General features: G+C 41.0%; 2 protein-coding genes across 6 annotated transcripts; one reads left to right on the top strand and one right to left on the bottom strand.

The window, feature by feature from the left end:
* The first annotated feature begins 1612 nt into the window (after window positions 1–1612).
* LOC146367150 (1-phosphatidylinositol 4,5-bisphosphate phosphodiesterase delta-1-like) lies at window positions 1613–12436 on the top strand. Of its 2 annotated transcripts, none has more exons than XM_084911712.1 (15): window positions 1613–2236; window positions 3963–4121; window positions 4675–4903; window positions 5556–5685; window positions 5950–6178; window positions 7583–7784; window positions 8650–8794; window positions 8901–9053; window positions 9174–9317; window positions 9398–9551; window positions 9642–9758; window positions 9852–10030; window positions 10122–10254; window positions 10335–10484; window positions 10716–12436. In XM_084911712.1, exons 1-15 carry the CDS (start codon window positions 2203–2205, stop codon window positions 10805–10807), a joined length of 2250 nt encoding a protein of 749 aa, XP_084767838.1. In that variant the 5' UTR covers window positions 1613–2202; the 3' UTR covers window positions 10808–12436. The 2 variants fall into 2 exon arrangements, with proteins under 2 accessions (XP_084767838.1, XP_084767837.1); XM_084911711.1 differs by lacking the exon at window positions 1613–2236 and adding an exon at window positions 3576–3748.
* On the bottom strand, window positions 12052–27285 carry ctdsplb (CTD (carboxy-terminal domain, RNA polymerase II, polypeptide A) small phosphatase-like b). Of its 4 annotated transcripts, XM_084911716.1 has the most exons (9): window positions 26370–27285; window positions 20576–20733; window positions 20332–20364; window positions 18544–18645; window positions 17826–17882; window positions 17269–17361; window positions 16580–16765; window positions 15262–15383; window positions 12052–15178 (listed from the first exon to the last, which is right to left on the bottom strand). In XM_084911716.1, exons 1-9 carry the CDS (start codon window positions 26443–26445, stop codon window positions 15154–15156), a joined length of 852 nt encoding a protein of 283 aa, XP_084767842.1. In that variant the 5' UTR covers window positions 26446–27285; the 3' UTR covers window positions 12052–15153. The 4 variants fall into 4 exon arrangements, with proteins under 4 accessions (XP_084767842.1, XP_084767845.1, XP_084767843.1 ...); XM_084911719.1 differs by lacking the exon at window positions 20332–20364 and having other exon boundaries at window positions 26370–27123; XM_084911717.1 differs by having other exon boundaries at window positions 12052–15383; window positions 26370–27120.
* Between the last annotated feature and the right edge of the window lie 299 nt (window positions 27286–27584).

The following is a 27584-nucleotide window of genomic DNA, read 5'->3' as shown; positions in this document are numbered from 1 at the left end:
GAGGTCTCCTTTCCTAAGTCCTTATTAATTCCCCTTCAAACCCTTCCTTGACCTTGTGATGTTTTCAACCAAGCTCAAGTCAAAGTGATTAAAAAAAGGATGCAGGCATTTTAGATACTTTATCACGTGTTGGGTTTCAGTGACATTCCACAGTCATGTTTTTGTAAATGCCACAAGTAAATAATGATGTAGTGAGTGGCCAGGTGGCATTAATTTAAAGTGATTTGCAAAAAGCAGGGTTGTTCAGTTGACATCAATGGGTTATCTTTGTAAACTCCTACATGTTAAATGTTGATTAAAAAATGTATAATTTTGGTCTAAAACCTTCTTGGAATAAAGTTGAAGTAAAATACTTTAAATTAATTACAGTTCTTATGTAGCTGTATAATCTAATGGCCAATACCGAACCCCAAAAATACCATAGACTGGGTTTAAAAGACAACCTGTTTGAGGTATTTAGCAGTTTATAACATTCATATGTTGAAACACTGCAGCGATAATGAGAACCAGGTGTACTGTGTGCTGTGCCGTGGAAGTGTAAACAGATAAAGGTGACTTTTAAACTATGCACTGCAGGTAAAACATTAGACAAACATCTCTTTCTGTAGTTCTGTCATTCTTTCTTTCATACAAAATGTTTCCTGTCTGGATTCCTGCTGCTGACTATGTCCTCTGGTAACACCAGGCATTGCATGGTCTGTGAGTAAAGCAGCACCCGTACTGCACAGGGGGTGTTTTGGGGAAAAGCAAAACTATGGATGGTATCAATGGTATGTAAGGAAACAGCTGGGCCTGTTCCTGCTTGTTTTGCATGCACAGACACTAAGCAGAGACAGCTTGTACCACTGAAAGAAGCCTCATGATATCTGCTTCGTTTGTTTTCGCTGGGTTTTGTTTTTTGTTGATTTTCATTATCTGGTTAAAGTGATTTTCTTGGAAAGTTTCACTTTGCTTGGTTTCACACTTGGTACTTTATCGCCCACCTTTGATGCAATGACTTAAGTTAAATATTAAAGTAAATGCTAAAGAACTCACTGTCTTGTCTTTTACAGTAATAGCAGTGTGGAGTTCATTAGTAACCATAAATCTGGACCTCTGCAAATCTAGTCACGGTTATTTATTTAATTTTTATTTTTAATCTTGTCTCCCCTCCCCACACCGCCTGTTTTCCCGACCCCCGCTCCCTGCGTAGATTTCGGAGGTGTCATCCCCTCCCCTTGTGATGGTGCATGAAAGCTCACTCATCCTAATGCTGACAGTGCGTTGAGTCTAAGCCAGGCCTGAAAGGGAAGTGCTGAGAGCCACAAGAGCCCCAGCACACCAGTGATTGCAGGGCTTTTATCTCTCCAAAGGAAAGCTGTGCATGAACAGAAAAGGGCGAAAACTTTATCTGCCCCATTCAGTGCAACGAATATGCTCAAAGTCACAGTTAAAAAAAAAAAAGGAAAAGAAAGAAAAGAAAACTAGGCTATGCGTAGTGGCAGTTAGCCAAATTTGCTATTCAGCCCCTTGGTGGAGTTTCAAAAGAGGAACAGGTGTCCATAAAAAAGAAAGAAAAAAAACACTGCCAAGGGCTTTAGCAGAAGTTGATTGTATTTCCACGGGTTATCTAAGCTTGCATGCTTCTCAAATGAACCACCCCTCCCTGTTTATTCACATGCAGAATTACCTTTTGGTGAGGAATAGACTCCGAGGCTCAGGGAGTGGTAGCTTAAGTCTTGTGTACATACAACAGAATTAGAAAAGGTATGCGGGATTGTTTCCCCCAATTTTTGGCTGCAGGTGCGCGGAAACCTTTCAGCTAATAACGACGTAAGCTCTGCATGCTGGCTACAAGGTCACGCTAACCAGTCCCATCGATGCAGGATGGCAGAAGCTCACCTAAAGGTCTAACCTGCTGTGACATCAGCACCGCGGCTTGAATGGCAGGCTCGTCAAACCGGTGTTGAAGCCCGCGGGAGTCACTGACACCGTTCAGACTGCAAGGAGAACCCCACGCGTGTGCCCGCGTTCGCTCGCCTTGTACCCAAACTTGGCGGAAGCCTCCTTATAAAAAACAAAAACAAACCAACAGCAGCAACAAAAACAAAAACAGGTTTCCGTTCAGTGTATATGGAAGAAAGAAGCGGCAACTTTTCACGAGAAGCTGCATGAAGTGAGTGGAATATTGGGCTGCGTAAAGTGGAGTGAACTCAAGACGGGATGGAAACGAACGGGCTCGAAAATAAACTTAAAGGTAGGATGCATTTTGGATTAAGTCACCATGTTAAAATATACTGTGCCTTTCTTGGATTTGGCCAACTTCCACTGTTTTCCAAATCCGATAACCCCTAAGACAAAGATTACATGTCAGCAAAGGGTTTTTTTATACCTTACATTTAAAAAATCTAATTTTCTGCGTTGAAATATATCGGTCCTATGTATATTTATTTTTACTCTTATTGTTATTTGTTTTTTGCCGCTTAATCTAGTGAAAAATTCCAAGACAATCAACTGTGTGCATTTAAACACTCAAAAAGGTGTGGCACCTTTCATTCAGCTCGGTTTCACCTTGCTGCAAGCTCAAGGAAATGTTACCAAACTAAGGCGGTGGACGTACTGCTTGTAGAGTCAAATCAGCCTTTCACATCCCACTATAGAGGCTAGGCACGAGGAAATATTACAGGAAAACTGCTTGTTGTCCTGTAATCGCACGCCTGTTTGCTTGTTTTATTTTATTTTTAATAATGAGAAGTTTAGTAATGTGGCGTTAAATCACGGCGCTTAGCAGTACCGCCCTGTCACCACTAGATGGAGCCCATAAGATAACTAATGCAGAAGTCAACACTAGGCAGGCTCCAGTGCAGGTATCAAACCTGTGTTTGTAGTAATGATAATGATGATGTTATATTCTAGGACTCTGATATTACAAGCCTCCTATTAGTTCAGCTTAAAATAAATAAATAAATAAATAAATAAATAAAAATCTCAGCCTATTTACAGCTTCCCAGCAGCAAGCCACTGACCACCTCAGGGAGAAGCAATAATAGCGCTGCAATTTCACAAGAAATATGCATCACATACAGTCCCATTTGAGCCTCGGGTGGTTCTGACCAACACCAAACAAAATTTTCCTTTTAATTGTATGGAAGTACTTCAACCCCTCCAACAGCACCATAAAATGAAAGGTGGTGTGTATTATTGAAAAACACCAGTCATTAATGATGTCACTGCAGTTGTCACATTTTGCAAAGCCATCACGGTGGCCGGATTGAGGGCCGGAGCCGCATGTTTGACACCACTCCTCTGCTCAAAGTCAAATCTTTTGTAAACTAACGTATGCGAGGCATTTGACGCTAATTATGCCCTGTGGCTGCTTTTATTTGCTAGCAGGTAATTTACGCTAATTAAAACGTCTGAAGTTAACAGTGAGTATGGGAATGCTGATCAAATCCTGAAAAATGAACACAGGAGCAATATTCAAACAGACGAGTATGGAGTCGCTTCCTTTTCCGTGGTAGTGTTCCTGCACGAGCAAGCTGTCAGCTGACTGTAAACTCAAGGGGACGTGACGGAGCTGAGTGAACTTTGAGTGGGAATGGTACACGCCCTTCTCCTCCACACAGCGTCTTGTGAACACAGACAGTGTTGGCAGCTCCGGGCGGCACCATGTCGTGCATACGAAAAGAACCCGAGAAAAGCAGGTCTGAGGAGTTACTCCAGTATGCCAGGGGCCAGAAGGTGATACAAATGAACGTAAAGCTCCTAGGTAGGCTGCGCTGCCAAGCGGACGAAACCAAACTGTTATCCAGGGTCAGGCTGCTGCTACGTTGTTGTCACAGCGTAAAACCTTTTGTGTGCGCGTGTGTTTGCAAAGCCATGAACTTTTATGACTCTCTAATGATGGCCTGCTTGTGATTTCTGAGCGTTTGCACTTTTCCTGCAGTTTCTCTAAAGTGGTCTTCTGTTCCCTGCTTCCTCAGGTTTGGAGGGTGATCCCGACCTCCAGTTTCTCCTGAAGGGGGGAGACCTCCTGAAGGTCCTCTCCCCAAGCTGGAAGAAGACTCGTTACTTCAGGCTCCAGGAGGACTGCAAGACAATGTGGCGCGAATCCAAGAAGACCTTCAAGAAAAATGATACCTGTGAGTGCTGCCCTGTCTTCCCAGCAGAATATGTGTGACGAAAACCCACACATGTGCAAACCCCTGGCACACATCTGTCTAATCTCACACTGTCTCTTTACTTTACACTTTTTATTACTTTGCATTAGCAAACACTTTTGGAGTTGCACTCCCGCCTTTGTGGATTATAAAAGGATCGGATTGATCACAAAGCTACACAAAGTCCTTGGTATTATCATACACATCTGGGTTGCTCCTGGTAGCGGTGTGGGTGTGTTTGTAGAGATAGTGATTTATTTTATAGTGTGTTGTGGAGTGGGAGTGGTTAGAAATAACTCTTATTGTATTTTCTGCTTGGATGACACCCAGAAACTGCTGTCACATAGTCATGTACATCCAACGTCTCCGCTCATTACTGACTTCAGTGGGAGGCAGGGGAAATTGCAAACATCAGGCTTGTACGTGTGCTTGAAAATAAAGTGTTGCTTTTCAGCAGTGTGCTACATGTTTGAATGACAGGAAGTGGATTTTTAAAAAATAAATGAATGTTGAATAAAATTCGTTCTGTCTTCAGTTTCGCTTGATGACATCTCGGTGGTGCAAATGGGCCGTCAGTCAGAGGGCTTGAAGAAGAACACGGAGGAGCAGGTGGAGGACCGCTGCTTCTCCATCATTTTCAAGAGCCGCCGCAAGAACCTGGACCTCATCTCCAGCTCGGAGGAGGAGGGAAAGCAGTGGGTTAAAAGCCTGCAGAAAGTGGTCTCCAACCTAAACAACCTGAGTCGAAAGCAGAAGACAGAGCAGTATCCTTTTACACGACAGTGGAAGCTGTACTGTGAGCAAGCTGAAGCTGAGCTCAAACAGGTGGCTGTTTGTTAATAACCTGTTATTAAGACTTCATTGGTCATCACCTATCGCATAAGATGTTCCTGCACCTTATTTTCACCTTTTGGCTCCACTAGAATGACTTTGCCTTATTGATAGTTTAATTTATTTATTATTTATTTATTTTGTGCTGGGCCGTGGTGCGTGTAAGTTTGAAGCCGTTTTAGCGCCGCTCCCTTTAAGGCCACCTTCCATGTTTGCCGTCTTTTTTCTTCTTGTTTGGCTGTCCAACAGAGCCATGGGAAAACAAATTTTCAGAAACTGAGTGTTTAGAGTGCTCAGAGATTATTTCACATATATATATATATATATATATATATATATATATATATATATATATATTCGTACATATTCATTATTTTAAACTGTGACCATGTGTAATATGAGCATCTCATCCACCACTATAACAGTATATATGACAGAAAAAAGGACAAAAGCACTCCAGGTCCTCTTTAATCTATCCTGAGCTTAGCTAAGCAAAGGTGGTATAAGTAAATAAGTCACATTCAGTTGGACAGCGCTGAGTGACAGGTACCTGTTTATCTCCACCTTGAATCACAAACCTTCCAGCTGGATCTTCAGCTGCTTGAGGAAAGCAGACAAGAACAAAGATGATAACCTGAGCCCGTCAGAGGTCAAGAGTTTCATGCATCTGATCAACATCGAAGTGGATGATGAATACGTGGAAATGCTTTTCAAGGTTGTTTCCTCAGAGCTTCTTAATGTTTTCTAATGGCAGAAGCTGTTTTAATGCATATTCTTGGAGCCTTCCTAGCTAAGCTCTAGTAATCCATTGAAACTCTAATGAAATGCTCCGAGAGGAAATCAGTGCTAACTTGATATTTTAGCCCACATATTTTTTTTCTTTATTGTTAATAGCAAATCCAGCTTTTAATAGTTTTATAGTGCATTATTTTCAACTTAAAATGTTGACTAATCTTTGTGTTACTTTCCCCCAATGCAGAAATGTGATAGGTCCCAGTCTGGAACCCTGGCAGGAGAGGAGATCAAACACTTTTATGATCTGTTGACCCAACGGGATGAAATTGATGTTATCTATGGGGAGTACGCCAAAACCACTGGCTTTATGAGCGCTCAGAACCTGGTGGATTTCCTGCTGAAAGAACAGAGGGAGAAAGCAACGCTGGCTGATGCGCACAGAATCATCGAGACGTATGAGCCAGATGAAAACGGTCAGTACACAGCCCTCTTTCAGGTCTTCTCAGGACCGCAGCTCTGCTGGTTTTCGTCCTTTAAAAATCAGTGAGCTGTATCCGTGAATGTTCTAACTGCATGTGGTTACCAGGGTTAAAAACCACTGTTTTCAAGCTCGTGGTTTCCAGCTGTGTATTATTTTGCATTCTGATCCTCTGGAATTGCAGTCTATGGCAGCCCGAGTCTAAGGCTCCAACACACTGCGACCTTTTGGTAATCTTGTAAGTTCATTCATGTCAGGTCCATGTGGCTTCCAATCTAATAAACTTGGAATATGCACAAACTTTGATGTACAAAGACTGAACATGGATAGTGGCTGTTGAAAGAGATGCTACGATGTATGTTCCTCTGCTTCTCTCAAAGCTTTGTCTTCCTTGGTATGTTCCCCACAGCTGGAGGACTAGAATTTCTTCTTTGTTGGAATTTCAAACATTTCATTTTTGCTATCTGGGTTTGTTTTGTCTTTTTCATGAGTGTCAGTGTATCACTGCTTCGTACCTTCATATCTGCATTCCCAGTAGATGTAGATGTAGCTGCAATCATGCTGTGAGATGGCAATCATAAATTTCAGACTTTGGTCACATGACTACTACTACGTAGTAATTGTACAGATTTTGGATTTCCAGAGGTTTTCTTCTGCAAAGCTGGTTTAGGAACAGGAAGTGTGAATATGCATCTAAGCAACAGTTTCATGTAATGTCAAACCTGGATTGTAGCCACAATATAAGCAGAAGTAACCTTCATTCAGTTGATTAGTCTGTATTCTTCTCAATAAGGTAGTCTTACCTTCGACCTCAGTATGAAATATTAACAAGGGAAATATAATTTTCTTAAGCTGGTCTCACACCTGCAGGAACATCCTGAAACAAGTGTGCCAAACATAAGGTCCGGGAGCCTGAATTGGCCCAGTAAAGACACCATTCCAGCCCAGTGGATGGCTTTGGAAAATGTGAACTGTATTTTGTTGTTAGTATAGTTTCTCCTAATGATAAAGACCTCAACCAGTCATGCTGTAGTAAATTAATTAACCAATCCACAAACAATGAAGCAACAGAAATCTTGTCGTTTTTTGACTCCACTGTGGAACAGTCTGGCCGATGTGCTACCAGAACTTATTTTTTGATTTTACGGTTATTTCTTACAGTTAAAGAGTCCTGCTGACAAATGTGTTTCTTTTTTTTTACAACAGCATTTCTTTATCATGTAGAAAAACTCAGATCTATTATTGAAATTGCGCTTCTTTCTGTCCAAGATGTCTCTGGGATTAAGAGTCTCATGGAGTTTGTCCACAGATAAATTACTGACCTCTTGTTGTTGTTGTTTTTTTAAATGCACTGTAGACTGATCTGCTGCATTTGGTGTGTGTATGTGTGTCTTTTCAGCCAAGGAGAAGAAGCTGCTGTCCAAAGATGGCTTCCTCATGTACCTGAATCACCCAGATGCCATGATTCTGAATCCAGACCACAAGGATGTATACCAGGATATGAGCCAGCCCCTCAACCACTACTTCATCTCCTCCTCTCACAACACCTACCTAATGGAGGATCAGCTCAAAGGCCCCAGCAGCACAGAGGCGTACATTAGGTAACACTTTCCATCCTGAGATTCAGTAATTTGTCCTTGATGAAAGTTTTTGGCTAGTTATTTATCCAAACTTGATCTTTAGTCATCTTCCTATCGGTGTGCAAAGGAACCACAGAGATGTAATCTCATTTTTCAACCCCAGATCAGCTAAAAATAACTGTTGGAAGCACTCAGCTGCACCATCAAAACAAACAACCCAAAACAACTCACAGTGCAGTCACTAACATGAAATAGGCATGAAAAGACAGCAGCACTGTTTTTGTCAGTAGGAAGTCCATCACTTTTACTGACTTTAAATAGGACCTTTCATACTTGTTCTCGTTTTTTTAGTTCTATAGTTGTTATTACAATGATGGAAGCTCAGCATTAAACATGGCCAACACTTAAAATAACGAGAACAAAGGTCAGACATCAGATTTCTCTGATCTGTTGATATATATCTGTCTTAGAGAAGGGGTCTTCCAAATACCCCACCCATCTGTTCAAATCCTGCATTTGTGAGGGGCAGCCAATCAGAATAAATTTACCTTAAACGGAAGGGAACTAAAATGGCTTGTTTCATTTATGACAAAAAAAGCTCATTTTGAACTGCAAGTCATGCGAAGTTAGTCTACTAGAGTCAAAGACTAAAAATGATGATGTCCTTTAACGTCTTGGTTAATTGTGCTAAGCAGGCAGTGAGGGTAGTATGTGTTTATGTGTCATATAATCTGTCAGTTCTTGAATCACTGAGACCAATTCATTACAACTTGGATTTTTAAATAGTTTCTTGTAACCATCTCTCGCCACGTTGCGCCGTTTCACTGATTGAACTGTTAGTTTAAACAGCATATTTGGTCACTAATGCTCACTCCAACACTCTCAGGGCTCTGCAGAAAGGCTGCCGCTGTGTGGAGCTGGACTGCTGGGATGGATCGGATAATGAGCCCGTGATCTACCACGGCTACACTCTCACCTCCAAGATCCTCTTTAAAGATGTGATCAAAGCCATCAGTGAGCATGCCTTCAAGGTATGTTTAGCATCTGTTGGTATCCAGCATGTCTTCACTCAACATCCAGCAACACACTTATTTATATATGTGTTTGTTTTTGGGGGGGTTGCCTGCTTTTCCTCAGACATCCCAATATCCAGTGATTCTCTCCTTGGAGAACCACTGCAGCGTGGAACAGCAGGAAGTCATGGCCCGCCACATGAGCTCCATCCTTGGCAGTGCACTCATCACCTCTCCTCTGGGTGATGGCATGCCCACAAATTTCCCATCTCCTGAGGTTAGCATCCGTTTCACTAGTTTCATCAGGAGTATTATCAAGGCTGAACCGATCATAGGAGATAAATGGTATGTGTGTGTGTGTGTGTGTGTGTGTGTGTGTGCTTGTACTGTCCCTCAGGAGCTAAAGGGGAAGTTCCTGATCAAAGGGAAACGTTTAAACAAACTGGAAGACACTTTTGCTGAGGCAGCTGCAGATGACAACGATGTGACGGAGGAGGAAGAGTCGAATGATGAGGATGCGCAAAAGGAGAAGAATACAAAGGTAGTTGAGCCCATGAAAATAAGCACATTACCACACATGTGATGTTTACGCACCCTTAAATTCTGCGCAATATTTCAAAGAAAAAGCTGAAGCTAGCGAAGGAGCTGTCCGACATGGTCATCTACTTTAAGAGCGTCCACTTCCACGGCTTCGAAGATGCCCAAAAAAACCTGAGCTTTTATGAAATGGCATCCTTCAAGGAGGGGAAGGCCATGAAGCTGGCAGAGGAGTCGGGTAAAGGAAGAGAAACCATGAGGAACTCACAAACTTTGATTAAGCACTGTCAATAAATCTTGTGTCCTCCCCCCCCCCCCCCCCCCACAGCAAACGCCTACGTGCGCCATAATGTGGAAAAGTTTAGTCGCATCTATCCAGCTGGCTCCAGGACCGACTCCTCAAACTACAACCCAGTGCCTCTGTGGAACGCTGGCTGCCAAATTGGTAATGGCTAACAGAGGAATAACAAACACTGATAATTATACAGCAATGGCCAAGAGCTCATGTTCACTTTATTCTCTTTTTGTTATTTTTAAGTGGCCTTAAACTTCCAGACTCCCTGTACAGACATGGATATGAACCAGAGCAGATTCCTGGTTAATGGCAAAAGCGGCTACATCCTGAAACCAGCCTTCATGAGGGACGTAGCCACAGAGTTTGACCCCATCACCCTGACCCGAGGAGACTGGCTGAAGCACCAGACCCTGCATGTCATGGTGAGGTCTTCATTGTGCAGACACACACTGGAGTTATTTGATTTCCTTTGAGTCCCGTTTAAAGTTGAGATCATTCTTCACCTGCCAATAGGTCATATCAGCCCAGCAGCTTCCCAAAGTGAACCAGAAGAAGTCCTCCATAGTAGACCCGCTGGTTAAAGTGGAAATCTATGGAGTGCCAGCTGATGTCGCAGAGAAAGAGACCAAACCTTTTGATAACAATGGTACCTCACATTCACATCCTTTGTTTTATTTTAATGTGTCCGCGATGAATCAAGACAATACAAAATTTTCTGTTTTGAAGGCTTTAACCCTTCCTGGAATGAGAACTTCCAGTTTGACGTGTATGTGCCGGAACTAGCATTGGTCCGCTTCAGCATCGAAGACTATGACTCCAGTTCTGATAATGACTTTGTCGGGCAGTACACGCTTCCCTTCAACAGCTTGAAAATGGGTGAGTTTTGCTGTATTTGTCAAGTCCTTTTTTTTTCTCCTTACTATAATCCAGTGATGTGAAACCACTGATAGTCAGTCAGTTTTTCATTTATGAAGTGTGAAAACAGAGATGGGGAAGTGTCCCTTCTCTGTGGTGTGACATAGAGAACCCAATTCATCCGCTCCACAAGGAGCACTTCATGTTGTCCTGTGCCATCACTGACCGCAGCCCCTTTGTGCTCCCACACAGGATACAGACATGTGCCGCTGTTCAATAAGAACGGAGACCTACTCCCGTCAGCCGGACTTTTTGTACACATTATGGTCCTGGATGCCGAATAAGAAGTCTCCAACTCTAGGACCTCCTTTCTACAGCCATGTTTTAAAATTTTATCTTTCGTTTTGGCTTCACAGTTTTAGCTCATGATTAACTTATTGCTTTAATTCTAGTCAAAGTCGAATTGCGACTTTTCTCTCTTCAGTCTAGAGATTCTGATTTGCAGCTGGATGTTTGTTGTATTGGGAGGTGGGTACACACGCACACACTAGGGCTCCCTAGACTTTATAACACTCCATGTATATATGACACTTCACTTTTACAAATTGGGTTAATTTGTACAAGCAGCACTCACTACATACTAATTTCAGTTTGCATTAGGATGAAACTTTTTAAACTGCTTTTGTCCCTTATTTTTAGTCTGTTCAATGTCCTTTTTTTTTTTTTTTTTTTTTTTTTTTAACCTTTTCATCCAAATGACAATTTTGACTTTTAGAGAAGCACAGGCCAATGTGAAAGCTATGGTCTTTGTTTTCATCAGTAATTTTAGTCATCCATTATGATTATTTCTCATGTAACATCTTGACTTTGCCTCTTTTTGTAAATCAATATGAACACATAAAAATGTTAAACACAATCATCATCAAGCACTGTATTCATCCATGACTTAACGGTCCTCATCCAGTGGAGCCACAGTGAATGATGCAGCATTATAGTGCTTATAAACCTCCCCAATCTCCCGACTCTGTGATAGCGACGATACCTGTCTCCAGCTGAAATATCTTCATGAACTATTTAATTTTATGCAAACAATACTATAAACCAGTTTGCAGTGAGCCACATCTGCCTTTCCCTAGAAGGAAATTACCTTGTGAACTTTGGATACACCCTATGTAAACAGTCACAGCAACGATGTACACAAACAGAGAGCTGTTGAATGAAAACCTTTAGGAGTTATTTTACATCTTAATTATGTAAAGTTGCTCAAAAATAGTTTGTACAAAAATGCATCGCAGGACTTCTTCCAACAGACAGCTATCCTTTCCACCGTCATCAGCTTCACAAGAGCGTTTGGTTGTTGCCAGACTGGCAGTTTTGTTAGTCAAAGCTCTAAATATCCACCGTACACTACCAAACAAACAGAGTTAACCATGTAGTACCTAAACAAGGTTAGCAGAGCCCAAAGGTTAATCACGCCATTGCCATTTTTCAGCTTGTTATAAGAAAACATGAACCCACCGCTGCCAGCTCACTAAGACAAAACAGAAACAGATGGTGTTAGTCTGATGACAGAAGACAGGCAACAATCCTCCAAAAATGTGCTTTTATTGTGACATGTCTGAAAGGAACGGTAAAAATAAATCAGGTCGACTGTAAAAGACAGAAAACGGTGACATTCTCTCTCAACTTTGAGTAAACATACCATATGAGGTACATCAGAGACGGTGGAAACCGCAGTCACGCCAGACTGAAGTGAGGATCTTTGGCCTTAATTCATGAACCATATCAGATGTGTGACGGTGGGCAGAGGAAGAAAGGAAAAAAAAAAAAAGACATGACAAAATTGTTTCAATGAAGCCATTTATTAAAGAAAATAAAGAGGGAGAAGGTGATGCTCAGAATGACATGCTGCCAAAGTAGGAAAAAAAACAAAACAAAGTGAGGAAATTGATTTTAAAAAAAAATAAAATAAACTCAAGTGTTTTAGAACTTTGGTGTTAACTTAATACAAAATGAAGAATGTGTGATTATGAGTGAAGTGACAAAAGGAAAAGTGAAAGGCAGCACACATGAACGAACATACACACACATGCTCACAATTGTCCCGATAGGTGGGACGAGACCTGACTTATTTTTCTTACCAAAGGCAAGAGAGCAGGACAATACCGATCTGAAAGGATATAGGAACAAAAAGCTGGATATAATGGGTAATATGCAACTTTTCAAACCCAAATACTGACAACATGTAGGTAGAAAAATATATCACAATGATACAAACAACATTTTCAGAGAAAGGTCATCATTGAGAGGTTGAGAAGACCAAACGCTCCTTATTTTAAAACAAAAACATTGCACTGAAACCATCGTGAGCTGCACACTCGCAACACAAATGCTTATGCGAAGAGAATGAAAATGTCTGAAGGAGCAGCAGCCTTTTAACTGGGGGCGTAAAGTTGGAAATTATTAGTGTCTCTTAAATATAAACCCCATGACCCACAAACCAAGCAGTAAAGGTTTGTTGGAGGCAAACAATCCCTAGATGGCACCATAGAGCTTTTCACATGCTCCATTTTACTGTTACACAACCCACCAGAGCCAAATATGCTCTACATATATGGCTGATCACTTTTCGCACTCCATAAGAAAATACTAGAGAGATGATGCTAAAACATGGAGGTGCAACCTTGGAAATAATGAAGAAACATTGCTTTGTGCCTCCACAGGCAGTAAGGCATTAATGCCATGATGAGGTTGTTCACAGTCCGAAGCAGTGCCCCAGTAGTGTTTCATTTAGAGCTGGACCCAAACATTGTTTTTGGAGGAGGGGGCTGTCTGGATGGGCCCGGACTGAGCACCCATCTGCAGGCTTGGAAGGCGTCCTTTTGCTCCACAACAGGGGTTTCTTACTATAGAGACACAGGTAACCACATGTTTGGCTACTGTTTCTGAGATAAACCAATCAAAATTCAAGTTGTTTCAGCACTGCAACACTTACATGTCACCAGACCAAAAAACAAATTAGTAGATCTAAATATTATATGGATGTCCGGTTTCTGGATCCACTCATGTGGACAGTGAATGTTACAGTGGTATTACTTTAACAAACCCTCACTGGTTAATTTATTCAAGTGCTCTAACCCAAGTGCCCAAACCACCCTCCCCCTCCAAAATAAAAGCAGTTATTGCCATGGAAGCTAATGTTGCAGCATTCGGTTTGCTGGGCTACTCTCATATGTAGGCACTGAGGTGAAGAGCAGTTTAAAAAGGGAAGGGGAAAAAAGGAGTCTGGGAAAATAAACGCCACAGGTGGCATTTCCATTAGATTTTTTTTAAATTACGAGGGCTGGACAAGGGCAGGCCACCACTGTACATCAGGGGAATGGTGTGATTTAAACACTGTCCAGACTCTGACACTCAACTCTATTCTGTAAAGACACTGATGACATGGAAAAACTGAAAACATGGCACTCGACCTATTTGCTGTAAGATCCTGGACCAGTTTAAAAACACTAAAGAACACCTTTGCAAATGTGTACAATTTCAGAGGAAGTTCTGCCCTCTAAGGGTGAAGCTGCACCACTTGTGTGCATGCACACACACAAAAATTGTTTTTGTTTTTTTTAAAGTGATTAAAAGCTAGCCATCTGATCTTGTAATATTAAAACAAACAAATTTGACATCTATTTGTCAAAATAATAAAACCTATCATGTTATTCTTACAACTAACAGACTAACAGTTGTAGCTCAACCCTGGTACGGATATGAAGCCTGTTTAAAAAAAAAAGAAAAAAGAAAAGAAAGAAAAGTTCCTTATTTGGCAAATTATTAAAAAAAAAAAAAAAAAAAAAAAAAAGACAAGGAAATGGCACATTTTTAGCCGAGCTTTCAGAAGAAATTATCAAGCGCAAAGAACTACTGGACTTGCTGCAGGTGGGGCGTGAATGTCGCAACTGCATACATCCTCCGTTTCCTAAAACAAAATCAACCATTTCTACTTATAATGAAAGCTGAAAGAAACAAAGTCACATCTATATAATGGCACAAGCTTACTGGGAAAACAGAAGAACACTATGAGACAACTGCCCAGCGTTTGATGACCAAAAAAACAAAATAGTGAATTCAAACTTTCATATAAAGATATTTGTGTGTCCACTTTAAAGCATATCTGTATGTGAAAAGACCAGAGTACTCTGGAAATATGCCATGTAGAAAATATCTCCCCATATAAACAACAGTCACACAAGGCACTTCATTAAGTATGAAAAGAGAATCACAGTCCTTTCTACTACCAGAAATTGCCTGCATAGCAACAATATGAGGACAAAATCTTTTCAGACTTTTGTGTGGTACCACAAAAGAAGTCTCAGACAAAAAGTTGTTTTTGTTGTCGTTTTTTTTTTTTTCTTTTTTCCTTGCGTTTAAAATAAGCACTTCACCAAATAGTAAAACTTGGTTGATTTGAAAATAAAGATTAAAGTTCGTTCCTCTTAGTATTTTGTCCCCGATATTATCAGCTTAGGACACTACATACTTTCTGGTGTGGTTTTTATTATTTTTGTGAGACACAGTGCTCCTGGGATTTTGAATGTTTTTGTTTTTCTGATGGCACTCAGAAGGCAGCCGGTCGCCAGGAGATGAGATCAGAGACAGGGTTATGATGTTTTCCACAGTGAGACTCCAAGGCGTCCCCTTAGCGTGGGAGGATCTGCCCAAGTCTGAGAGATACGGTCGTAGAAAGGAACAGAGATCAATACAGGAGACTGGTGGGCACAGGCGGTAGTGTGGGCTGTCCTGCTACCTGCTCCTTAGATTCTGCAGGACTCCGTAAACCTCTTCTTCTTTGCTGAGTCCCTCAAAGAAAGGCAGCAGGTCCAGGAGTTCTGTGTCATTCATATCGTCAAACCAGGACTGAACTGGGACCTGAGGAGAGGCACAAACCACTGAAAGTTAGCCTTAAGATGTAGAGCTGAATGACTACTGTGCTCAAACATGACATCAGATCAACAGGAAAAGTTAGAATAGATCTTAGACTAGTAAACTAAACTCAAAAACTACAATTACAGCATAAAAATGCAGACACGTTAAGCAAATTAGGAAAAGTACACTACTGGAGAAAATGAATTCTAGTGCTCTTAATAAATTATTCTGATCCTGATTGATAAATACCACAAGAAACCAAAGAAATTATGTAACCGCTCAATAACATGATTATTTTAAAGACGAGAAGCAAGTACTTTAAAACAGAAACTAATCACTGACACACAAGTCAGAAACACAAAACTAAGTTGTATAATAAAAAACAAAACAAAAACAAAGTATGAACATTGTTATAAAATGATCTATGAGCACAAGAACTTTCTTAGTGTCCGCCCTGCCTCACAGCCAGGGGAAATGTGATGGTGAGACAAAGCTGGAAAATGGTGTGGAAGATCAGTGACCAACTCAGCATGAGTCCAAAACACAGCTGCTGCAGAAATCAGGAGGAACACAAAGACTCATAGTGCTGTTAAGAAAGGCTGCAGAGGCCATCCTCCTAAAATGATGCCACAGGCAGTGAAATACCTACAGATACAGGTATTTTGCATAATGTCACACTCTATGGAAGGGCTTCGGGAAGAAAATAAAACCAAAAGGCTTAGGACTGTCACGTCTGGCTCAGTGAAATCTGAGTGTAAAAATGGCCAGGATCACCAGAGACAGTGAAAACCAGAGGTGGGAGTGTGATGATGTGAAGCAGCATGAGAGCAAAAGGTGTTGGGCAGACAAAGACACAAATGACATTTAATAGGCGGCACTGTGAATGCCTGAGGCTACACCAAAATACTAACTGCAGATGTTTGACAAAAGAGAGGATTATTCCAGCCAGGTGACGTTTCAAAGCACACTGCTAAAATTACACGAGATTCTAAAGAGAAAAAAAAAAAGAAAAAAACTTTGTCCTGTACAAGTATGAGGCTTATTTAAATCCAAAAGATCACTGCTGGGATATTTTCAAGAACCCCAGAGCAACTCAGCTTCTGCAGCAAAGAGCAGCTGAAGGAACCTGCCTTTTTCCCCCCGAGTCTAACAGATGTAGTGCTGAATGTAACAAATATATTGGAGGATTGGGAACTTACAGCATTTTCTGGATGGAAAATATAAGAAGCAGGTGAATTATCAACAATGATAACATTGCGGAGCTCTCGCCCCAGCCGGCTGAGATCTTTGACATAGTTGCCTCGGTGAAAAACACAGGATTCTCTGAAGAGCCGCGCTTGAAACACGCCCCACTGGTCTAGCAGGTCTGCCACAGGGTCTGCATACTGTCCAAGCAAAACAAACAGAGGAAAAGCAAACTGTTTTTAAAACAAGGAATATAATAAGACTAATATGACTTGTGAATGTTGGGACGATATACATCACATCTTTATGATCACATGTTTCAACTAGAAACAAAAACAACTCACAAAAGCTAAATGCTACACTAGGTTTCCAAAAGGAAGCAAAGCATGGTGTCCCTTATAACAGCACTTGATTAACAGGGAAGGTGCCACTATGCCATAACACAGAAAAGCGCATTCTAGCTTTTAAGGAATATCTGTTTCTAGAGAGGAATTATTCCCACAGCACAGTTTCTTTTGCCTCATTCATTACACTTACCCATGCATTACTGGCTAACATGACGGAGTGACAGATGCAGAGCATAATAACGGAGATGTAAAATTCAGAAAGCAGAAAATTAACGATGTTCACAGTTCCACAGGTACCACTGGCTTGTAACCAAAACACACGTCAAAACAGAAAACATGTCCACATTTGAACATACCTTGGCAAGACTGGCTGTGAAGAGCACACATTCAAATAGTTCTCCCATCTTTTGAAGAAACTCATCCACGTGTGGTCTTTTCAGCACATACACCTGCAAGATAGATCATCGCTTTTAAGACCAGGTTTAAAAACAAAAACAACAACAACAACAAAACAAACCGTGGTGTGACAGGAGTGTCAAACACTACAAATACATTATCTGTACTGAGGACACTTTAGGTGAACAGTGTCATTTATAAGACAATATATGAGAAAACTTCAGGATTGGTACAAAATAATTCCTGTTACTCATTTCTGTAATTATTCAAAATGATCAGACTGTTTACCATGTCACATAACTTTAGATGCCCCCCACATCCCCTTCGCACAGTGGCTGCCACCCAGTACAAGTAATCACGAATAGGCCATCCAGGATACACACAGCCTATCCTGGATTACTTGAACTGGATAACAGCCTTTTCTTCAGGATCTTCACATCAGAACCAAATGGAATCCCCCCTATTAAAGAGACAAACTTCAATACAATTTATTAGTTTTTAAAGAAATCTACAATACCTGATGAACTGTACCATCGATCTCTACTGGGACAATGAAATCAGCATTGCTGATAGGCTGTGGGAAGAAAATACAATTACTTTTGTTGTACTACCCCAACTGACCCCCAGAGGTCGTACTATTAACACAAACTCAATTTGCAGACTGTCTAATCTCTGAGGGCAAAAAAAACAGTATGTTTTGCTAAAACAACCTTTATCATCACTGCCCTCCTTTAACGTCTGTAGTAATTTAAGACAGCAGACAGAGCATTTGACCTCAGGCAGAAGTGGACAGCTTGAAGATTAAATAAAAAAAAAAAAAAAAAAAAAAAAAGAGAATAAGGTGCACAGAAATTATTCTTCAGTGCACAAAAAAAAAAAAAAAATGTTGTATCGAATGGAGATGATTGCCAACACAACCTGGTTGTCTGCATTTTCCTGTTACAATCATGTACCCATTAGAAGCCACAATCAGTACTGTAATATTACGCTCGCTCACATCCTCTGCCACCTGCTCATCTCGTTCTTTTGTGTACACAGTGATGTTATGGATTCAGACAGCTTCAACTTCCTGTGTATCATTAGCGGAACTTTGGAAATAATGACAATGTATAGACATAAACTAAACAATGGTTTGCAGAAATATAGGCAAACCTAATATTGGCTTTTAGTTACACCTGGTAGTAAAAGTGCTCATGCTGTGCAGAATTTCAACAGTAGTTTTAGCCCCTTCTTACCTTAAATGAACTGTGGACAAGCGTTTCATCCAAGTCAATCACCACACACTTTTTGCCATAGTCAGATATTTTCATCTCTGGTAGGAGGTATTTGGCTGGCGGCTATAGGGAGGACAAGTCAGATAATGTCAGAGAGCAGTACATGAGAGAGAAGGACAGGCAGAGCCAAAGAGAGAACATGAATGCTGTACACTTTGCATTAAGTAAGGTTTAAGCCAACAAAAAGCCAAAACCATGTTAGAGGAGATAGTTTTTTGAAAAACCAACTGAGTTCAGTGACACTACAGAATTCAAGCCAAAACAAACAAACAAAAAACCCTTTCATCTCTTTACATCTTTATTAGGTCAAGTTAGATTTCACAAATCTGTATCATGCATAAAGCTGTCTGCTGCTGTTAAGCCATCCTAATTTTGCTGGGATCAATCAAACTTAACTGTGTTAAGTTTGGAAATGCCAGTACACTATATGAGAGTGTGAAGTGAAGTGAGAACTATGGCTCAGTGCTGGAATTGACTGGATGCTCTTTTAGAATGAAATTATATCAAATCACTGTTGGTTATTCTCACCAACTTTTCCTTGGATGGGTCGCAGATCACCGAATAACATCTCAGTCCTTCCTCGAGTGTAGGGCTGTGCGATATGACCCAAATCTCATATCCCGATATAAGAATTCTATCATCCCGATAACGATATAAATCACAAAAATGTAACATTTTCTGTAAATTCTGTGAATCTCGGGCAGCTCGACTTGCGGGAAGTGTTTCCAGCTGCACGTCATGTAGCTGGAGTCGAGTGTTTTAACCGATGCATGAAACGATACATTTTTAGACATAAGTTGTAACGGCCGCCGTTTTCTTTGTGAGTATTTATTACACAGCGTGCTGCGGGGAAAAGCCTGTTCTAACGTTTGAGTCTAAGGTTTATTTTTTAGCACCTGGCGGCTCTTTTTTACCTCTCATCCGTAAATAATCTGCTCTTTCACGTGATTCCGTTTATTTTGAAAAGTCTCAACAGGATCTTGAGCTTTATTGTGAAAGGTTTATGTGGAACATAAACAAGCGGACACGCGATGGTGTTACCGTCATTGTTGCTAACCACAATGCATAAAAACAGGCGCTTGTCCGTCCGTGGTGTGGTTATATAAAATATAAGAGAAAGAGAGAACTTTAAGAAATTAATATAGCCACTACAGTGACCATCAAAATGATGAAAAAATATTGCCGTAAACAGTTTATTTTGCGACACCACGAAACAAACAATAGCGTAAAATGAAACGATAGGCGTTTTTATATCGTCATCCGATATATATATCATTATATCGAACAGCCCTACTTGAGTGACAGGATTAATTACTCTAAGTCTGTAGCTGAGTAGCCAAACTGAAAGACTAGGAGCTAATGTTAATTCTCACTCTCAAAATTACTAAACTGCATAGATAAGTGGTTAATGCCTAAATAAATGGTTTAATGAATGCGTAGAAGCTCCGGAGGCAATTAACAGAAACAGGTTTGCACTTAAAAATGTTAGCTGGTTAGTGTTACAGTGTTTCTGAGAGCATACAAACCACAAAATGTCACTAATGCAGATGAAGCACTGAGACATTAAAACCCAAAGGTGCTCGTACACCTTCTACACAGCCAGACAGTGCTACGATCGGCTGAGAGTGAACTGCGGTACGGTAGCAGAGCTAGAGCTCTCTGAGGAGCAGTGGAGCCCACACAGACAGGATGTGCCACCAGCCCACTCACCCTGCATGCAAAGGAAAAGAAAAAAAAGGCAATACATACACTAGGGACAGGGATGACCTCGACCTGGTCACACTACAACACATACAAAAACAGGGTGAGGGGTAGGAAGTAAAACAAAGGAGAATCCCCCAAAAAACAATGACACATTGACAGAGATAGCACAAAGAGAAAATACTACTCACAAAAACAGACAGTTTACAACAGATGGAAAAGACTTGCAAACTGATATTTCTAGAGTCCTCAGCAGGACAACAAGCAACAGTTTAGTGGTGGAACAGCTCACCTTGGGAGGCGATCCGTTCTCCTCAACTGGTGGAGGCGGGGAGCTGGCGTTGGTGTTGGTGGCTGGAGAGTCCACATTGTAGTTGCGGAAGCAGCAGAAAAACGTGCTGAAGATGCCTCGGCTCCTCTGCTTCTTTAGGCTGCTGCTTGACTGGGACGCTGGCAAAAATAACAGGAAGGGGGTGGAAGAATAGAGGATGAACAAGCGGATATGCAAACTGACGTTCTACGATAAAAACGCAGCAGGATGAAACTGTGCACCCTTTACATCTGAATATTTGCATGCCAGGGTGTAGATCCTGTTTTAATAAAACGGCCATGTGTTAGCCACAAATTTTCCTAAGTGGCCACAGTGGTGTGAGCCATGCTGAATGACAACAATAGGTGAGACCTTTACAGTCTGATTAAATGGCATTAGGTTTTGTTTTGTGCGCTCGCCCTGGCTGAACCACTAATCAGAAAATAACTTAGCTGGCCGGGTGACCTCATCAGTCACACTCAGTGACAGTTCAGAGCATGCTCTGCTCCGATTCCAAATCGCCTCTCATTCCTGAACCACGAAGCGGGGCCTAAATGAGACACTGAGCTTTTATTAATAGTGACAACTCGGAGGGTGTACACACTTCATTCTTTTGTTCTCTCTCTCCTTTATTTTTTCGTATTTGCTTTTGTGGCTACCACCATTTTGAAAACTTGACTTGATTCCCTCCAACATTTCAACTGGCAGGTGAGTGACTGAAGCAGCCCGATCATGCACAAGAGAAGCAGAGAAGGAGGAGGTGAAAGGTGGGAGGCCCTCAGACCCCTCAGAGCCTATACAAGGCTGCATTCCTCTCCACCCATTCCCCCTGCCCAGCCCACCAGAATGCTTTTGCAACTGAAGACTGTGAAGAGTGAATAGCATTATGTCATGTCTTTTGGTATCTTGATATTGTGCCACTTTGTACTACGGACCTTAAACAAATGTGTAAATGTCTAAAAAAAAAACAACAACAAAAAAAACAACACACAACAACACATTCGGAGCAAAATATTTCTGCAACTTGCCATCTCTGTTTAGTGCTTTATTATAAAACAGTTTTGTGCATCACAGGATCTTGAGGCCACAAAAGCAACAACAATCTCTTAACATGTTAGGATGTGGAGCAAGCACATAATGCATTTCAACAGATTAATAGCTCGCTCTTACAGTAAAGCTATCAGAAGCTGACTGACTAACAGCATGTCACAGCTACATTAAACACTTTCGGCACTCCCGAGCTTCTCTGTCATTTCCCTCTGTCACTGTCTTCCAGTAATGTTAATTACAGCCTTCCAAGCAAGAGCATGTTTTACTGGGTATCTAAGTTGTATCTTATCAGTGCCATAAGCTCTTCCAAGTCGAGTGGACTATAATCTGCAGCCATCGACAAGAAACAACAACAACAACAGATTTATTGCGTCTTCTAAGAAAGCCGAAGCATGTGGATATCTTGCTACTACCCAATGTTTCAATCCAGAGAGACCCAAACCAGCAAAAACAACATTGTAACAACCACGAAATACCAAGGCAGCAAACACATTTAGAAATTTGTTTGGAAAATTACCAGCTTGAAAATGAAGAATGTTTTCTTCAGAAGTTTTCAAATTACTCTGAATCAACATTGCCCACATTGTTCTCTGTGTTTTACAGGCTTAAGTTAAAAATACTCAAAGTGGCTACACTGAGCTCAGTTTTTATCTGGCCATAATCAGCAGCACAAAACTGTTTTGTTTTGTTTTTGCTTAAACAGGGCTTTATGTTTTCATTTCAGCTCTGTAAAAGTGGGACAGAGAGGCAGTTGTCAGCTCCCTGTGACTCATCACTACAACCAGCCGTGGTACTGATTCCTGCACAAAGACCCTTAGCAAATTCACAGGACTACTGAGTCAGGCACAGAGCACAACTGTGTCTCAAATATATCACTCACCTGGCATAAAAGCAGAGCTGTAGTTCACTAATGAGGTGGTGAACTTCACAAGCACAAGTACCTTTACTCACAACACATTCCAGAAAAACATGCATGGGTGCATGTATACAACATTCAAGAGACAGCACCACGCACTGAATGCTCCAAATTATTAACTGCATTATTCCCCACACTGACACAATGTGACATCACATGGACATTATACTAGGGGGCTGCAGGTTAAATACTGCCTAATGTCCCATCTGACTAATGTGGTAATTTTCTTCCATACATGCATCTCAGCTGAGTGATGAAAAAAAAGGTCAGCCATCCAGCGCACATGTGACAAAATCTACCGACTCCTGGGTGGGTTTGTGACTGTTGACACAGTCTACAGATTTGACTAAGGATTAGTCAAAGAGAAGCTTAACCAATTCCACACCACCTCCTGTAAGCAGTGCAATCTCCAAGTTTCCACGGCAAGAGACGTTTTTCTAAACAACACCTTTCAACTCTTTCAGTACTGAGTAGCGTGGATACCTTTTTTTCTGCTCCGTTTCTGTGTTTTTAGACTGTTTTTAGATACAAGTAATAAAACTGTTGCATTGACTGTGAAAACCTATGCAGAACTGTTTTTTGGCCAGGCAGAAAACTGATCAGTAACCCATGAGAGAACCGATAGTCAGACTTCTGACCAGAACTGATAGTGCCATTAAGACTTTATTGATAGCCAACCCCAGTCCTGTGCTGTTTTTTGTTGTTGTTGCTTTTTTTTTCCTTTATTGAACTTTTCTTAGCGCGGAAAGGGGTCTTCTTTTAGTAGATTCCCTAAATGAAGTCTTTTAGTAGCTTAAGTGAGGATATGTGGATACTCCACTGCCGTGAGTTTGCTATCACTCTTTTGTAATGTGCAGCCCACTTTAAAGCAAACAAAAAGATCCTGGCATTGGCAACTGATAAGCTTGTAGGCTTATAAATCCCATGGATTGGAAAATGTGGAACTGGCTGAGAACTAAATGGGACCAAAAGAATTAAGACAGTATTTTAAACTACAACTAAAAAATATATTCCTGCAATTTTTCCACTAAATTTTGATTCCATTAGTAACCACAGAAAAACAAAAACTTATTAAAAGTTGAATACATAGTACAAAATATAAGTAATTTCCAATAGATACATATATTTTGGTGCTTTTCTAAAATATTAATATTAATCTTGACAAGTTTAATGCTTGGGAAATATTTCTATCCTATTTTGCTAATCGAGGACTTAATTAAAGCTAAATCTGTAGCATATTTGAATGTATTTAGTGCTTCCTTCTTTTTATTTAAATTCAATGTGTTCATGAGGTTAAACAAATATAGACAGGAAACCCCAGAACGTAATAGCAGAAGAGGCTAGAAGAGGGCTCAGTCAAGGTCACCCTATATGAATCAATCTTCTTAGACATCTTCCAACACTATTAGCAAGGAATTTATCATAACAGTAAATGGATCATGTGTAACACTCCATCCATCTCACAGACGTATTAAATAATAAGATCTCATTGCAACAATCTCAGCAGAGTGGCAAGTTTAAATTGTTGAAATCAACAAGACCCACAGAAATCACTGCTCTGATGGCCTCTGTTTGGAAATGAAGAGCTGTTTTGTTTTTTCCCCCTTTCAAAGTATGTCTGTGACAACACAGAAAATGATCACTGTCATCTTACAAGTAGTTACACTTGGCTCTGGGGTTAGTGCCCTTCCCAGCAAGACTGTAGGTCTATATATAGGCTGCTGCTGCTTGGGAGCCAAACCAGTGTGAGAGGCAGGCACATGTTGTAAGACAGCCAGCAGAGGAACATTAAGAGCAAAGGTGGTCAGTTTTTGCCCAGACAGTTTGGCGCCTGTTCAGGCTATTGGAAGACTACCTATTTAATTCCTTTAAGACAGATGGCCGCATGGGCTACATGTTAGGTGATCTCCAATAGACAGATGACAATCTGACTTTGTATTTACATCAGAAAATGTGTATAGAAATAATGCTGTTAAATATTTATAGACTTTAAATTATGTAATTATAAACTTCCACCAAGTGCCAAATGTGGACAGTTTTGTTTGGCAAAATAAATCTCTGAATTCTATTCACAAAACTGGCTGCTAATTAGGAAAGAAAAAAGAAGAGAGACTGAAATAAAAACAAAAAAACAAGTGCTGTTACCACATGTTTGTTGTAATTTATATGCACAGTCCTTCTGTCCTGCCATCTGTTTTGCCCCACCTGTATCTTGTGAAGACCCACCTGCACCCTGCACATCTGACATTTTTTTTTGGCAGATTCTGAAATTGAATTGCCATTTTTTTCCAGATTAAGAACAAAGGGAAGAAAGGACAAAGACTTATACAATCTTTATACTGATTATATTATTTGTTGTGAGAAGCGAGCATCCACGTCACTGCTCCATTTCATCCTGTAATTCAACTGTGTCTTGTTACACGCACACTCTCGCACCTAGTCTTATGTTATTTCATGCAGCAACCCAACACGCAAACAATGAATTCTAGCAGAGTGAATGCTTGTACTCGACCGCCTCTGTTGGCAAACACACTGAAATCATACTAAAATACTACCTGGGTGCAGTAAAGTGCATGTCTTCAGAAGCAGACCAACTATCTGTAACAGGCTTGCTAAACATGGTATATGCTTACCGATCTAGCAAGCTGTCTTAACACTCTTATATCACCATAGTGGCATATGATTAGTTTAATTGCCATATAACTCCACCTTAAGTGTTAAACTCCAGCACACATGCAAGAATAACCTCCCAAGACACCCACGTATATTCAAGTGACACTGAATCCACAGCAGTTACTCTGGGTCACTTTTATAGCTTACAGGCAAATGCATTGTTGTGCTTTAAAGACTCAAGTTCTCACATTACTGATGGTCTGAGAAGAGAAGTTTGAGATGTGATATTGATACACACCCTATGCACCAGGGTGACCCGGTGCATAGGTAAAGTGTCAAAGGGCGCCAGGAATGAGCATCACTGGATATTAGGAGCTATGGGCTTGTGGAGGAGTCATTCACGTTGAAGTAGCACTTAAAAAAAACAAAAAAACCCAAACCCATCTATTACAGAGGAGAGAATATTGTTTAGAAGTGATACATATAGGAAAAGACCTCAAACTGGAGGTTAATTTCACTGCATAACACACAAACCTCACGAGAAACAATAAGCGCGGATAAAACAGTTTCACTGTTTACATCTCAGACAAACCGAATAACTTTCCCATAAGCTGCACAGATAGCTTTGCTACGTGCATGAAGTAAAACTGAATCGATACACAACACCAGCAGCACAGTTCTCTTTAGTCCGCGTATTAGCTTCGTCCTTAGGAACTTCTTGCTAACCTCAATCCAAACCACCGAGAACTCGATCCATACATGAATCAACTGTCAGAGCTGTCAGATCATATGGTCCAGTTATATAGTCCAAACGCATAAAGAGAAGTGTACTATCCAGATGTATTATTGCAAATACTTTTACATAATGTGCGTTAATTTGATGCAGACATTGAATTTTCGTAAATGTTAAAGGGAAAGAAACGCGCTGGAGCGCTCTTCATTTTGAAAACGCAATGAACAAACGTTATCCTAGTTGGAGAACTTACCCGGGCAAGGCCCCACTGACAAACTTGTTGCGTAGTTGAGTTTTTTTTTTCTTTTTCAACAAAAGACGTGTTTCCATCTTTTCACACAAAGGCAACTGAGGTCTTTAACAACTACAACAGCTAGCAAGTGCGAATAAAAGCTAACGTCAACAGAGAAAAGTAGTCAGCCAGCTAGCATTAGTTATGTACCGTAAATTGACTTTTTCCTTACCTTTTTCCTGGTTAAATGATATTATTTCCTCCTCCTTGGGGTTAGAAACTTGGGTTATTATGGACATGTGGTCCATTTAGACGATTGGTTATTCCTGTTTTAGTTCCCACAATGTCAATAGTACAAGCGCGCTTGCTTCCTTTGCTAGCTACTGTTAGCTAGCTGTTTAAGATGAAGGTAACCAGCTAGCCCACGAAGCCAGGAAAGCGTCCGAGGCGAAGGGGTTGTGGCAGCGGTGGTAGCCAGCCAGCTAGCACAGTGGTGAATGGAAGCCAGATAATGTCTGTCATTTATGGCTTTCCGAAAACTACCATCGCTACAAACAACTATGTTTGTGGGCAACACGAGGAGCGTGCGTGACTATAAAAAACAAATAAATAGAAAAGACGCTGAAATTGCTAACTAACTGAAGTTAGCAAGTAGCTTAGGTTAGCGAGTTAGCCGCAAACCTCCGATTATCCAAAACGCGAGGCCGTGTCTGGAGCACCGCTGAAAATACTTGGAAGCCCAGATGGTTGTTCTAGTTCAAAAAAAACATGCAACGACCGCAGGTTGTTCGGCGTTAAAGTTACCAGACACTTTTAGGCAGTCGGTTCATGTGTGCTGGCCCTACATTCCCTGTGCAACATGGAGGCTTTATGTATTTTGAGTTGCATCTGAAGCGGGGGCACCGTGAGTGGGAGGGGGCGGTTTGTTTCTGTGATGGATTCTCTCAGGCAGGCAGCACAAACTCGCCGCACTACATTGCTCAAACCATGCAGCTGGCTGGACGCGGCTTTCTTGGGCTGTAATTACTGCTGTCCGCAGGCAACAGACTGTGGCTCTTTACTATTAGCATTTTGGGGGAAAAACTCTCCCAAACAGAATATGCTTAATGGGGCCGTTTATAGTGACACTAAGCTATAGATTTAACACCGCTCCCAGGCAAACAACAAACCGAGCAAATACTTGACGTTGATCCAAAAACCCCTGGTATTCAGGCACCCTTGTCATTTTTAATAAACCGGGAGCGACACCTAGTGTCTAAATGACAACAATGCTGCCTTAGTAACTATGAAACAGCGCCTGCATGCATTCAATCCTATTAGTCGCAGTGTGATTTGGAGTGGGTGGTTTCTTGACAAATGACATTTTATGTTGTGAGTGATTAAAAATAGAAAGACGCAGATGTGATGTGTGTGTGCTGAAACGGGAAAGCATTGACTAATATATGAA

Source organism: Perissodus microlepis, chromosome 18 (genome assembly GCF_051167445.1).
Source record: "Perissodus microlepis isolate ML-2025 ecotype Zambia chromosome 18, ASM5116744v1, whole genome shotgun sequence".
Lineage (NCBI taxonomy): Eukaryota > Metazoa > Chordata > Actinopteri > Cichliformes > Cichlidae > Perissodus > Perissodus microlepis.
Note: the sequence above shows the minus strand (reverse complement) of the source record. Positions and strands in the feature narration are given on the sequence as shown.

Coding starts and splice junctions, on each gene's coding strand:
- ctdsplb (XM_084911716.1), bottom strand. CDS start 26,445: ATGGACCACATGTCCATAATAACCCAAGTTTCTAACCCCAAGGAGGAG. Junction 20,365..20,575: donor AGAACGGATCGCCTCCCAAG/GTGAGCTGTTCC, acceptor TATGTGTTGTAG/TGTGACCAGGTCGAGGTCAT. Junction 16,766..17,268: donor TCACAGCCAGTCTTGCCAAG/GTATGTTCAAAT, acceptor TTGCTTGGACAG/TATGCAGACCCTGTGGCAGA.
- LOC146367150 (XM_084911711.1), top strand. CDS start 3,649: ATGTCGTGCATACGAAAAGAACCCGAGAAAAGCAGGTCTGAGGAGTTA. Junction 8,795..8,900: donor TCAGTGAGCATGCCTTCAAG/GTATGTTTAGCA, acceptor GCTTTTCCTCAG/ACATCCCAATATCCAGTGAT. Junction 10,031..10,121: donor ACCAGACCCTGCATGTCATG/GTGAGGTCTTCA, acceptor ACCTGCCAATAG/GTCATATCAGCCCAGCAGCT.